The sequence below is a fragment of the Cynara cardunculus genome (genome assembly GCF_001531365.2).
Source record: "Cynara cardunculus var. scolymus isolate 2C chromosome LG 1, CcrdV1, whole genome shotgun sequence".
NCBI lineage: Eukaryota > Viridiplantae > Streptophyta > Magnoliopsida > Asterales > Asteraceae > Cynara > Cynara cardunculus.
This window is the reverse complement of record NC_037528.1, coordinates 45,733,889-45,749,388: the sequence shown is the minus strand read 5'-3', so window position 1 is coordinate 45,749,388 and position 15,500 is coordinate 45,733,889. Positions and strand designations below refer to the sequence as shown.

The 15,500-nt window shown below is 37.0% G+C and overlaps 1 protein-coding gene and 1 non-coding gene across 2 annotated transcripts; one reads left to right on the top strand and one right to left on the bottom strand.

The window, feature by feature from the left end:
- Window positions 1-4,163: 4,163 nt before the first annotated feature.
- Window positions 4,164-4,270, bottom strand: LOC112503172. Its single transcript, XR_003067872.1, has one exon. It is a non-coding gene; the product is annotated as a small nucleolar RNA R71 (small nucleolar RNA).
- A 3,914-nt stretch (window positions 4,271-8,184) lies between these two features.
- On the top strand, window positions 8,185-9,558 carry LOC112506502 (uncharacterized protein K02A2.6-like). Its single transcript, XM_025110611.1, has 3 exons — window positions 8,185-8,447; window positions 8,494-8,560; window positions 9,022-9,558. The coding sequence occupies exons 1-3, from the start codon at window positions 8,185-8,187 to the stop codon at window positions 9,556-9,558; spliced, it is 867 nt and encodes a 288-aa protein (XP_024966379.1).
- The last annotated feature ends 5,942 nt before the right edge of the window (window positions 9,559-15,500 follow it).

Here is a 15,500-nt window from a genome sequence, read left to right as displayed (position 1 = left end):
GGGCGCTTATGCGAGTCTTTTCTTTCGCTAAGTCATCTTTTTCTGCGGTTAGAAGATCGGTTTCTCTTTTGTAGAAACTTGCTTCTTTTTCCGCTTTTATTCTTTCAGATTTTTCAAAACTTAAATTTTTTTTAGTTTTAAGAAATCTTCTGAAAGTTGRATTACCTTTAACTCTAGTTCTGATGGACCATAGTTGGTTTCATGTGGATAAGACTCACATGCCTGATGGTCAGAGTTGGAGGAGGATTATGCATTGGACGTGGCCATTAGACAGATGAGTGCCTTATCTTCATCATCTGATGAAGAATCGGACACCCAGTTTTCTTTTTCAGCCATCAAGCTTCGCTCTCGTGAGTTATACTTGTATTTGTTCTTGTAGTAGTCTGCGTCCTTGATCAAACGTCCTTTGCATTCCTTTGAAAAATGACCAAGCTTTCCGCATCTGAAGCATCGAAGGTCATTTTTCCTTCCTTCCTTGTCCTCTCTTCTTTCCTCTCTTTGTTCTTCTTTCCTCTCTTCTCTTCTCTCCTCTCTTCTATCGTCCCTTTCTTCTCTTTCACCTCTTCTTTCGTTCCTCTGATAGAATTTATATGGCTTTCTATCATAGGAAGACTGGAACTTTTCCCTTCTGAACTCTTTTTGCTCGTAGGGTTTTCTGATAAACTTCTTCTGAAATTGTCTTGTAATCAAGGCCAATGATTTGGCGAACGCTTTAATGTCATAATCTGAATCAGTAGTTTCTTCTTCAGATTTTGATTCGACCAACAAAGCTTTCTTGCCTTTCTTCTTGTGTTCTTTGGCAGGAATCCTTGATTTCTCAACTTCATCGGCAGCAAGAGCAATAGGTCCTCCAATGGATACCTTTTTCTTCATTATATCGCTTTCTTGTGCTGCAAGAGTTCCATACACATCATGAAGAGACCAGCCATCTAAGTCCTGATTTGCTTGTAAAAGACATGGATAGTTGAGTCCATTCATCGCCTAGACTTTTCAGGAATAAAACATTGTTTTCTTCCTTGGTTCTCATAATATCATTTCTACGACATTGATTTATCAATGTGTTGAAACGGTCATAGGTCTTTTATATGGGTTCATTAGGGAGGGCTTTGAAATTGGTGTAATCGTTGAGACATTGTGCTCTACGATTTTTCTTCGTCTTTGCTCCTCCTTCCAATTGACTAGCCAATTCATCCCATAGTTCTTTTGCAGTGGAGCATGTATCAAGGGATTGAAAAATTTCATTGGGCAGAGCCATTATTATAAGTCTCTTGGCCTTTCTGTCGGTCTCAACTTTTTCTTTGTCATCGTCGTCCCAATTTCTTTCTTCTTTCTTCATGTAGTAAGCTGGAATTTCAGCCGTGGTACTTGTTGCTGGAACTCTTGGAACAAGAGTTTGAGGGATGTAAGGACCCTCCTGTATGGATCGCAGGAGATTCCTGTCCATCCCCTCCAGAAAATTTACCATTCTTATCTTCCATTGAGGATACTCCTCACGTTGAAGAGTTGGTGGTTTTGTGAGAGAGCCAACATTGTAGGCAGAATTTCAGTTGGCCATTGAAAAGATTTGGAGAGGAAAAGAAATTTTTGTAGATTAAAATATTGAGAGTTTTGAATGATCGTTTGATTGGATAATCAATCAATAGGCTCTGATACCAATTGTTGATCCCAGATCTCTCAATAACACTTATAGTCTAGTTATGAATAACCAAATTATAATGATTTTACGAAGAAAGTTAAGAAGAATCAAAAGTAATATATGAATATTAACGAACAGTTTGAGCTTCAAAGGTTTTACTTTATTGATAATAAAACGTAAAACACAAAGAGAACTTCTCACGGATGCGCGCATTTTACAATAGACCTAGTCGTCTATTTATACTAGTTAGCTAAAGATAAGATAACTAACTATTGCTATTTTCTAGCAAATATTCTAGCTAACTAATATTGTTTATCTTTCACATGGATAATCACTATTTACAAGATAAACTATAATTCCAGCTATTGATTCATCATCTCCAGCTGTCATTATTGATATGACGCTTTCATCCTTATCTTTAAGTCTTCAATGTATGCTTGGATGAATACTTAGAAAATCTTCTAAGTGTTAGTCTGTCCATCGTGTCAATGAATATACTTTCCATCGCATCATCCATCGATCCGCTGGTTGTACTTGGTCCATCTGTTCGATGGTTGGTCTTTCCATCGATGCTCTGGTTAGTCTTTCCATCGATCCAGACTTAGTCTTTTCTGCCTTGATGTCTTCATCGGTCTTCTGGTTCTTCATCACTTATTGTTTTTCATTACTTTTTACATTTTGCACTATGGGATCTAACACTCTCATCCTTCACCATGTAATAAACAACAACTTCTGTAGTAGTACTCGTTCCTAGAACTCTTGGAACAAGTGTTTTAGGAACATATGAGTCTTCCATTATAGACCTGAGGAGATTTCTGTCCATCCCCTCCATAAAGTTCACCATATGAATCCTTCATTGTGGATACTCTTCACGTTGAAGAGTTGGAGATTTGGTGAGAGAACCAACATTATAGGCAGAATTCCAGTTGGCCATTAGAGATGTTTGGAAAAGAAGAAAATTTTAGGAATGGAGAAAAATTGAGAGATTATGAATTCTCATATTCAAATTGATCGTTTTGATTGGTAAATCAATCAATATGCTCTGATACCAATTGTTGATCCCAGATCTCTCAATAACACGAAGATTTATGTTATGAATAACCTAAATCTATTGCATGGATGAATAGTAGTGAAGAACAACTTAATGAACATTCAAGAGAATTATGAAGCTTCAAATGATTTCACTATTATTACTTTTACGAGAAGGAAAGACTATGATTACAAGATATATAATAGCTATTTATACTAGCAATCTATTTTAAGAGATAACTATCTAGGGAAAAGATATCTATAAGATATTCTAGGAAAAGATATCTATAAGATATTCTAGGAAAAGATATCTATCTAGAATTATGGAAATTATCTCAATCTTCTTGGCGAAATAGAAATACAGCTATCGATGAGTCATCTCCAGCTGTCTTCAAGGAAGCATGTTCAATCAGGAGTCTTTACGTATCTTCTTGCTTGGATATATCTGATTAAACCATTGTAGAATCCTCTAAGTTTTAATCACCAGAGGGGTGATGGAGATGCATTGTTCATCGCACCTATGGACCATTCATCGCATCTCTGGTTGGTCTTGGACACTTATGATTTCTTCCAGCTTTTCTTTCATCGGCCCTCTGCACTTCCATACTAGTATATTTTTCATTACTTTTACAATAAGAATGATGGGGTCTAACTTATATAATTGTGACAGGAATGCCATGTCACTTTTTGCTGAATCATTTGTTTAGTGTCTCAATCAACCTTTGCACCCTGTGCTTCTTTTTACAATTGATATTTTCTTAGTTGCTAATCAAACCTTCCAATTTTAGATAAAACAAATCCCTCGTTTCATCATCTGAAATTAGTTTTTATAGACTGGACTTTTGAAGAACTTTGCAAAGCTTTCTTTGTGGGAACGATATCCAGTACTTTTCCATTATTACTTGTTACGAGACGACAGTAGTTCAAGATGTATACTTTCGCCGAGTCCTAATTTTGTGTTGAAATCTAAGGTTGCATAAACCGAACGAGCAAGTTTTGGCGCCGTTTCCGGGGATAACACATTAAAGTTTTTCTTTTTAAAGTAAAGTTTTTAAAAGTTAATTTTTCTACCACCTTTGTGAAAGCACTGTGCATGCCAAGGCTGTCGTACGATGAGTTTTTCCAATTTGATCCGGATATCGAAAAAACTTTCAGACAAAAAAGAAGAGCGCAAAGAGCTATGCGAGCTTTAACATCTAAAACAATGGTGCCACCCATTTTTCAGTTAAACCACTGATGTTTCAAATGTTGCAAACTAACGGCCAGTATGTTGGTTTACCGTCTGAAGTTCTTCATTCTCATCTGCGTTCTTTTATGGAAATCACATATTCTTTTCTCATCCTTGATGTTTCCGACGATGCTCTGAGACTAAAACTTTTTCCATTTTCACTAAGGGATCGAGCAAGAGCATGGTACAATTCATTGCAACCAGACTCTGTGACAACATGGAATGAAATGGTAGAAAAATTTCTAAGAAAATATTTTCCAGAGGAATGTTAAGTACAGGAATGAAATTTGTACTTTTAAATAACTGGATGATGAAGCAGTTCCTGATGCATGGGAAAGGTATAAAGAGCTGCTGAGAAAATGCCCTCACCATGGCATTCCGTACTATATATAGCTAGAGACATTTTACAATGGCTTAAATGTCGTTGCTAGACAAATGCTCGATGCTACTGCAGGCGGAGCTTTCACAACTTGTACCTATAATGAAGGTTTTGACATACTTGAAAAGATTTCTAACAGTAACGAACAATGGTCTGATCCACGTGCAATGCCACTAAAGAAAACAATTGGGATAAATAAGGTAGATATTGTTTCAGCATTAACAGCTCAGATCACTAAGCTAATTTCAAATCTGAGATCTAGCCTACCTGTGCAATCTGAAGCTAACACCTTTAATCCCAATGTTCAATCTGTGCAATGTGTGTACTGTGGTGAATGTCACTCTTTTAAGCATTGTCCTAAAAATCCTGAACATGTAAATTTTATGAACAGGACTGGACCATTTTCACAGACTTATAATCCTGGATGGAGAAATCATCCAAATTTTTCATGGCATAGTCCAGCTCTTAACCCGCCAATGCAAAAGTCACAAGGACAGTCCAATTTTCCACCACAAGGACAATCCAATTTTCAACAACAAGGCCAATCTATTTTTCACACTCAAACGCATTGTTAGCTCAATTATTCCTATTTTGTAAAAGTATAGAAAAAGTATACTGCAAGTCTTGACAGAAGGATAACTCCACAGAAGACAACAGAGGACTAAGCGACAGAAGCCGTTTGATCGAACAAGTGAAGTATGATAGAACCTCTGATTCTCTCACAGAGGTTCTGGAAAATAGTCGTATGTCAAATAGAACATGCAAGTCAATTACAGCAGAGCCTCTGAGATGGCTCACAAAGGGTCTGCAGATTTCGTCTTCTGTGAAGTTTCTGTTCCAACAGTTTTCAAAGGTTGTTAGCCGCATATGCTTCTCACGTGACTAGGGAATAATCGACTTTATTTGGACGGCTCAGATGAAGACACGCGTCAAGATCTAGTCTCTAAGGTCGTTAGGAACTAGTATAAATAGAGGATAGGATCTTTGTAATCGGTGCTTCCCGTATTGTAATCATCAAATTTTCAATTGAATTGATTGAAAAACCTTTGAAGCAATTCTCCTGCATTCATCTTCTTCCTCATTTAGACTGTGTGTTCTTGGTGTATTTACTCTGTTTTGCTCTTATTAATGTTTCCGCTGCACTTCAATTGTTTTTAGAGCTTATCTAGAGTATTAGATCAATATCAAAGTTGAATTTCAGATCCAACACGCATCAAGGCACTCATAATAATCAACATGCTAATTTTCAACCACAAATTCATCAATCTTCTTTCCAAAACAAACCCAAACAGCAAGCCCAATCATCTACTTCCTTGGAAGCAATGATGAAGGGTTTTATAACCCAAACTCATGCATCAATTAAAAATCTTGAAACTCAAATGGGACAAATGGCTTTGGAGATAAGAAAAAGACCAGTAGGTTCTCTACCTAGTGATACAGAGATACCTCAGAGGGAAGGAAAATAGCATGTTAAGGTTGTTACTTTAAGGAGTGTAAAGACTTTATTAGAAAATACCCAAAAAGAACAAAAAGAACCAAACAAAGCAGAGATTGAAAAGAAAAGTATGGTACAAGATTCTGTTACCTCAATACCAGATTTTGTTTCTACCATTCCTATGAACCAGTCAGCCAACCCATAGTTAGGCCCATCGATAGTATAACCATTCCAGAAAGATCATAATTTTCATTGTTATTTCCTGATGCACCCAATATAATCCAGACTCCCAATGAAAATATTGTAGTGAATGTGTCACAATCTGGTGACAGTCCCACAATAGATGTCCAAACCAGTCCTATAATCCCTTGTAGAACTGAATCAGAACCCATTATAAAACCAGCTTTGAAACCCATTCCAACACCTACTCTTCAAAAGACTACTTCTCCTATTGCAGTCACTCCTTATATTCCTTATCCCCAAAGATTAAGGAATCAAAAGGAATAATTACAATTTAAAAAATTTCTTGATGTTTCTAACAGTTACATATAAACATACCTTTGGTTGAAGATATTGAGCAGATGCCAAGTGATGCAAAGTTTCTAAAAGACATTTTGAGTAAAAAGAAAAAGTTGACTGAGTATGAGACTGTAGCTCTGACTGAAGGGTGCAGTGCTCTGTTGTCCAATAGAATCCCTCCTAAGCTGAAAGATCTTGGAAGCTTTACAATCTCTTGTTCAATTGGAGGAAAAGAAATAGGAAAAGCCCTATGTGACTTAGGTGCTAGTATAAACCTTATTCCTTTATCTGTCTTCAATACCCTAGGCATAGGTGAAGCTAGACCCACCACTATAACTCTACAATTAGCTGATAAGTCCATAGCTTACCCTAAAGGAAAGATTGAGGATGTCCTAGTTTAGGTTGATAAGTTTATTTTCCCAGCTGATTTTATCATCCTAGACTTTGAAGCTGACAAAGACATTCCCATTATCTTAGGGAGACCTTTCCTAGTTACTGGAAGAACCCTGATAGACGTACAGAAGGGAGAATTAACCATGAGAGTCCAAGACCTACAAGTGACTTTTAATGTTTTTAATTCCCATAGGTACCCTAAAGAAAGAGAAAAATGTTCTACTTTAAGTCTAATAAAAACTTGGTGTCAAGAGAAAAGTTTGGGGGAAATCTTAGGTCTATCTGAGTCTGATAGTGATGAAGAGGAAGATTTTGAGGAAGTAGAAACACCACAAGACTCTGCTGCTTTTGAAGTTTTAGAAACTGAGGATAGGAAAACTCTTGTTCCTTCCTTAGATGTTGCACCAGACCTAACATTTGAAGTATGCCTTTTTAGGAGATTTAGAGAAGTTGTCAGTCATTATTTCATCATCATTAGAAATTGACCAAGAGGAAAAGTTGATTGACATGTTGAAACTTCATACCAAGGCAATAGGATGGACCATTGGTGACCTCAAAGGGATAAGTCCCACCATTTGTCAACATAAAATTATTTTAGAAGACAAAATTTCACCTTCGTTGAGCCTCAAAGAAGGCTAAATCCTGTCGTGAAGGAGTTTGTCAAAAAGAAACTTTTAAAATGGCTCGATGCTGTCATAATTTATCTTATTGCGAGTAGTACATGTGTCAGTTCTGTGCAATGTGTACCCAGAAAGGAAGGAGTCACTGTTGTACCAAATGAGAAAAATGAACTTATACCTACTAGAACAGTAACTGGTTGGAGGATATGTATGGACTATAGAAGGCTTAATAAAGCCACTCAAAAAAGACCATTTTCTATTACCCTTCATACACCAAATGTTAGATAGACTAGCAGGAAAAAAGTTTTATTGTTTCTTAGATGGCTACTCCGGTTACAATCAAATTTCCATAGCACTAGATGACCAGGAAAATATTACTTTCACATGTCTGTATGGAACTTTTGCTTTTAGAAAAATGCCTTTTGGACTTTGCAATGCTCCTGCCGCTTTTCCTAAGGTGTATGATGTCTATTTTCTCTGATATGTTAAAGTACTCCATGAAAATTTTCATTGATGATTTTTCAATCTATGGGACATTATATGACCTATGTTTACAAAACCTTGAAAAAAGTCTTAAAAGATGTGAAGAAACATATTTGGTTTTAAACTGAGAAAAATGTCATTTTATGGTAAAAAAGGCATAGTGTTAGGACATTTAATTCCAAAAGAAGCATTGAAGTTGATAAAGCAAAGTTAGAGGTAATTGAAAAATTTCTTGAACCAACAACTGTAAAGGGAATAAGAAGTTTTTTGGAACATGCAGGTTTTTATAGGAGGTTTATTAAAGATTTTTCAAAAATATCAAAACCTCTTCATTTATTATTACAACATGAGCATGTTTTCAATTTTAATGAAGATTGTCGAAAGGCTTTCAACATTTTAAAAGAAGCATTGGTCACTGCTCCTGTGGTAATAACACTTGATTTGTCCAAACCTTTTGAAATAATGTGTGATGCCAGTGACTGGGCAGTTGGAGCCGTTTTAGGTCAAAAGAAAGAAAATATTTTTCATCCTGTTTATTATACAAGCAAAACTTTTAATGATGCTCAGATCAATTACACCACTACTGAAAAGGAATTATTAGATGTGGTTTTTGCTTTTGAAAAATTCAGATCCTACTTGATGGGAACCAAAGTGATTGTTCATACTGATCATGCTGCCATTAAGTATCTTGTTTCCAAAAAAGACGCAAAACCAGGGTTAATAAGGTGGGTCTTGCTTTTTGCAAGAATTTGATTTGGAAATCGTTGATAGAAAAGGGGTGGATCATCAAGTGGCTGACCATCTGTCAAGATTAGAAAACAAGACAAACCATTACAAGGTAGTGACATCTGTGAAGTATTTCCAGATGAAAGAATTTTGGTTCTTCAGCATACTATAGTACCTTGGTTTGTTGATCTTGTTAATTACTTAGCTTGTGGGATTATTCCCAAAGAATTTAATAAATATCAAAGAAAGAAGCTCATCTATGATTCAAAAAATATTTATGGGATGACCCTTTCTTGTTTAAAATATGTGCATATCAGGTGATCAGAAGATGCATCTCAAAAGAAGTAACATCAGTTCTATGGCACTGCGATGCAGGACCTTATGGATGACATTTTGGAGAAAGTAGGACAGCATCCAAAGTTCTACAATCAAGACTATACTAACCTACTTTGCATAATGATGCTCATAACTTTTTGTAAAAAGTTGCAATGAGTGTCAGAGAAGTGGAAATATCTCTGGAAGAAATCAAATGCCTTTAAAAGGAATTCTAGAATAGAATTATTTGATGTTTAGGGTATATACTTTATGGGACCTTTTTCTCTATCCAATAATTGTGTCTACATATTGGCTGCTGTGGACTATGTGTTCAAATGGGTGGAGGCTATGGCTTGCCATTCCAATGATGCTAAAACAGTTTTCAAGTTATTACAAAAGCACATATTCACTAGATTTAGTACACCTTGTGCCTTAATTAGTGATGAAGGCACTCACTTCATAAACAACTTGTTAGAAGAAGTTCTTGACAAGTATGACATCAAGCATAGGGTAGCAACTGCCTACCATCCTCAGACCAATGGATTGTCAAATAGGGAGAAAAAAGGGATTTTGGCCAAAGTAGTCAAACCACATAGAAAAGATTGGGCCTCTAATTTAGATGATGCTTTACGGGCCTATCGGACTGCCTACAAAACCCCTATTGGTATATCTCCCTACAAATTGGTCTTTGGAAAAACATGTCATTTACCCGTAGAACTGGAGCACAAAGACTATTGGGCTATTAAGGAGCTTAATATGAATTTAGATGAGGCCGGGAGAAAAAGAACCCTGTAACTCTGTGAACTTGAAGAACACAAGAATTTTTCTTATGAAAATGCTAAATTATACAAGGAAAATACAAAAAAAAAAGGCATGCTAAAAAGATTCTTCCAAAAGAGTTCATTCAATGTCAAAAAGTCTTGTTGTTTAATTATAGGTTAAAGCTATTTCCTAGAAAATTAAATTCCAGATGGACTGGACCTTTCGTTGTTGCCAAAGTATACCCCTACGGAGTAATTGATTTGATAGATCCAGAAAGGGGTACTACTTTCAAAGTAAACAGACAACGGGTAAAACCTTTCTTTGATTCCATGGTTCTTACACACCTGTTGAGGTTATTTTTCTGAAATAATAGTTCGTTGTAAATATTAGTTTATATATATATGTATATATGTATATATGTATATATATTATTTTATTTTTCACTTTACATTTTTGTTTAAATTTAATTTTAATTTTTTAGATAAAACTTTAGTTTTTATTTTTCTTTATTTTAAAATAATTATATGTTTCTTTTATTGTCTCTAAGTTATTTGTATTTATTTTAATTTTACTTATCTTTATTTAGAATTTGTGTAAAAAAGTTTTGGGCTAACCTTATTAGTTTTTGGGCCAAAGAACGATTCAAACAACCTGCGACCCATATCTTTCTTATTCTTATTGCTAAACAGGCCTGACTAAGAAGAAGCCAAATTCAAAGCCTGCGTTTGATACAGCTCGTCTTAGAGCCCAAGTTTTGTGCCGGTCTAGTCCGTTAGCTGTCCCTTCGTCTTCAACCTCTCAACTCTCTCAGTCTCAATGTACTCTCCATCGTACGAAGTAACATATGCAACAGCTCACCCAAGCCACATTTTCAAAGAGATAAGACTTAATCAATCCGACGCCTGAATACACTACTAAGCAAGGTACGATTTTTGAGTAGTCAACCACTTCGTCCGATAACTGTCAATCATCTAAACAAAGTTTGAACTTTTAAAACCCAAATCTTGGAGAAGAAGCATAGCAACCTTAAAACCTGTTTATTCACTTTACATGCACCATTTGCATCCCTTATAAGCCACTGTTCACCAAAAATTTGCCAAACCCCCTGTTAGTCATCACCATTCCCCTGTTTCACCCAAATGACCATTATCAAGTCACGACCACGAAGAAGAGAGGGAGATTCTGAAATAATGCTTCCTACAAACAGCTAGGGTTCTGAAAATCAGTCCAGTGCCAGTGAAGAAGAGCCTATTGATGCTATACCCCTTAGATAGGTTCCTTTTGGTGAACCAAAATCTCAACCTCGACCTCAAACCCAAACTCAACTTCAACCTCAATCTAAGCCTCAATCTCTACCACAACTCCAACTACAACCACAACCTCAGCCGCAAATGTTACTACTCGAATGACCAGAAGCAGAGCTAAGGGAACGACAAATTTTAAACCTTTCAAGCAAAAGAAAGTACTATGATCTCTCTATCCGATGACAGTGATTACCTAAAGAGAAGAATGCCACACAAGCCAGTGAAATCAAAACAACAAGAAATGATTCTACTTCTTTGAACACTCTGGCAGAAGCTGCTAGCTCACAAATGGTCACACCACAAATCTCTCCTAATATCACAACAAGACTCCAGGCAGGTTTGCGTATCACTCGACCCTTGACTATGGATTTATTGTCTAGCTTCCCTCAATAGCCTCAAGCCATTATTGGCATTATGTTGAGGAAGTCTGTGGATGAGGCCATCACAGCCTCTAATGAAGTATTAGGACTTAGAAGAACATCATGTGCCCCCGCTGTCGCTATGGTCCAGGTTGAACCATCTATGGCTGCCAAAACAACAAAAAAGGGAAATTCATCCCTTAAACAATCTGTTAGTGAGGCCTTGGAATCCATGGATAGGATGATTAGAATGGAACCTTCCATTGATCAAACCTTTACCAATGCACTGATTGAAGCCACCCCTGCACCACAATATGTTAAAACCACACCCATTGAACTAAATTTCATGAAAGCACCAAACATTGAACCAATTTCTGTTACATCAACCACTGTGGAACCAATTCCTTTTGAGCCAACCCATTTTGAACCTGTTAACCCTTCCCAAACAGCTGTTGAACCTACCTTTGTTGAAACAACAACCATTGAACCAACACCTATCACTATCAACCCAATCCCTGAACCCATGGAAACCACCATCACTAAGCTTATACCTACTGAAACTATAACCCCTTTACCACCCACTGTCTCCATGCAAGAAATTGATTTTGCTTTAGGCCTTGCACCCTCAATTCCAACTTTAACACCCCAACACCTACAGAAAACCCCTCTGAACCCCATAATGAACCTGTTATTCCATTACCACCACCTTCATCACAATCTACCCAACCCTTTGTACCTATCCCTACTATACCTTTGTGACAGCTGGTCAAGATAATATGGAACCCCACAGCCCATTCAATTCTGAAACCCATGACTATTATGAAGGGGCACATTATGTTCATCTTAGTCCTGTGCACAGTAGCCATCATAATGAACAAGAAAGGGAGGACCATGACACTAGTGCTAGTTTGAAAAGGAAAGCAACAAGGAAAAAGGGAATGGCTAGAGTTGAAACAAGAAGCACAAAGAGAAGAAGGGTGATTAGTGAGCAGTCTGATGAGGAGGAAGAGACTGCTAGAATAGCAAGAAAGAAGAAAAGTCCAGGGTAGTAGTTTGATGATGGGCTAGGTATTTATTTACAGCTCAAGTATTTGTTTAGCACACCTTTGGCAAGAAAAATTTTCTTGCAATTTTTTGAAAAAGTTGGGGTTGTGCCTAAGGGCTTTTCACAACAACTACTATTGGCCAATCCCTCCATTAAGGAAACTATAGATACTTGGGGATGAGAAATCTTGTGTGAAGTACCTAACCAAACATAAGCTGGGTTAGAGAAGTCTACATTGAGGTGGCTGTGACTGATGGGGTAGATTTGAGAGTTAGAAAAACCCCTATTTTCTATTCACCCAAGTTGATTTCACATAGACCACCCTCCGGGATTTAGATAAACAAGAGGTGGCCATGGAGGCCCTAGCTTAGACAGGTTCAGGGTCGGGAAGAGGCCCCAACAATGAGATGCCGACACCCAGTCATCCGAGCCAACAAAGACATCTTTCTTTGTTAGGAAATGGGTAAGTAGATGTGGTAATAGACTTTGTTTTACATAATAAAATGATATAAATGTCTTTTGTGTTATAAATATTTTTTTAATTGTACATTTTTAAAGATGCCCATGTTATCCGGGAGATGACGGTTATATTCAGGTCTTCATTTTTTGGTCCATGACATAGATGGAAGGAAGTCCCTCAGGAAGCCCACAACTTGATGTTCCAGCGCTTTCGAGTTGGTGTACCATTTTAATGTAATTATACATATAAGGTTATTATTTTTACATTTATACAAATATTGTGTATGTAGGCTTAGTTTCAGTGGGAACCAAAGTTGGATGACATGGTTCATGATTTATGGACAAAAGCCATGCACAATAGGTACTCAGATTGGATGAGCGTTGCACGTGACTGAGCTGTGGCACAGGCCTATGCCGGTTCTCAGCAATGGGACGGTGAGTACTTCTCATAGATTAGATTACACCGTCTTGTATGGATCCTAGAGAGGTTTTGGCTTTAGATGATTGACCATGTATGTATCTCTATTGACTATTGTGAGCTTTCTGAAATGCCATGTGTTTTGTACCACCTTGTATATGTGATCTAATTTTAACAGGTTTGGGATACCGAGCCTTGGAAAAGGAAATCCAGGATCAATAGGGCTAATCAGAACACACAGTTTGAGGGGGTGTCGTCCAAACACACCGGGGGATCGATCAGTACTGCACAACATCGAGACAGGATGGTGAATATATAATCTTTTAAAAAATATGTAATTCATTCTCTATGTTTACTAACAACTTAACCTAATTGTCTAATATAGGCAAAACTAATGGGTCGTGAGCTAAAAGCTACTAAGGTGTTTGAGCGCACTCACTACATAAACTGGAAGTTCGATCAACGTTCGTCCGACTCGCCTACCGATCCTCCTTAGTTCAGTTACCCCAAAGCTGCTAGGTATCATGTATTTCTAAAACCATTACTTTGGTTAATAGATACGTTTGGTAGGTTTAGGGTAATATATTTTAATAAACATAATGTTGCTATTAGTTTGGGCTGCCATTGTTGGGCAGACGTTAGGCTAAGTAGATAGGTTGAGAATGTGACTGCCATTCGTATTATTAGAATTTTTTAATTATTAAAAATAAGCATTGGATATGTTTGATTTACACCCGTTATGCTGCTAAAATTTCTACATATATAACATCACCCGTATTTGTTTTGGTGAACCATATGAGCGATTTCAATCCCTGATGAGGCATCTCTTTGGGAGCAGAGTGTCGGAGGACGGAGGAAGGACCGCATCTTTGGTTTCGGTACCTCCCAGGATCCCTCTTATGCTATGACAAGTAGATGGAGCAGTCGCACCAGGAGATCATACGAGTCAAGAGCGGAGGTATGTTGGTTATATTGTTATATACTTTTTCATTACTAAAATTGAGAACAAATTATTGATTTTTTCAAATATTGAGTATTTACAGGTAACGGATTTGAGGGAGAAGTTGGCAAGGGTGGAGGAGGAACTGGAGACTGAATGCAAGAATATGACAGATTTGGAGGCCAAACAAACTGCCTCGTTAGCTGAACAGGCCAAACAAGCTGTTGCGTTAGCTAAACAGGCCGCCTTATCGGAGCAATTTTGCTACATTTATATTGCAGTCAAGATACGTTCCCCCCACCTCCCGGTAGTTAGATTTATGAATTTGAACATTAAGTTGTATGAATTGGATATTTAATTTGTATGAATTAAATATTTTAAATCAGATGAATTGGTTTTTTTTAATTTGTTCACAATTTTGGTTTGTTATATTATGGCCAGGTTTTGTATAAATAAATACATGAATTATGTAATCATAAAAAAATATATTTAGATTAATAAACATTAGCGACTGGTTAGCGAGGGAAAATCCATCGCTGAAAGTCCCTTCTAATCCCTCGCTGATCCGTTGTTGAAAGTTCCCTCGTTGAATGTTCCCTCACTGAAAGATCCCTCGCTGATCCGTTACTGAAAGTTCTCTCACAGATCCGTCGCTAAAAGTTCCCTCGCTGAATCGGTTCCCTTGCTGATCCATCACTAATAGTAACCCTCGCAAATCCATAGCTGATTCCCATCGCTGATCCGTTGCTGATAGCATTACCTATGAGCTTTTGATCGACGGACTATCAACGACGGATCAATGACGGAAGACCCTTTTAGCGACAGATTTGTGAGAGAATTTTCCCTCGCTGATACTCTTCATTTTTGTAGTGAAAAATCATCGACACATCATTTTCCGGCGGCCATATCCATTGGATATCTGCTAGAAACTCTGTTTTCTGGCGGATTTTCGACTGATATGGCCGTCAGAAAAGGTGACTAGTTTGGTAGTGATAAAACTATGATAACCGGGTCTTGGTTATACATTTAAGGTAATTGTTATGTGATTACTTGATTATGTGATTACATGAATATGTGATTAATTTGCTATAATTAATCACGTGGATATATTTATGCCTGGGTTGGTATATATGTGCATAAATATGTGCATGCATGAGGTAATTGAGTATGTATATATATATATATATATATGTGTGTGTGTCTCTTTGTGTTATCATGCATAATATAATGAAGGAAATTATGCATGGTTTATCATGATTATATGGAGGGATGTGCATGTGTATATGAGTTATTAAGAAAGAAAAGAATTTTATTGTTTCTTTCAAAACCGCCTTTCTTCTAAAGGCGAGTATAAAAAGGGTGTATTTTGGGGAGATAGGTTTTTTTGCCATTTTTGGAAAGCTTGAAAGAGAAGAGAGATCAATGTGTATATTCTTCTAAATTTGGGATT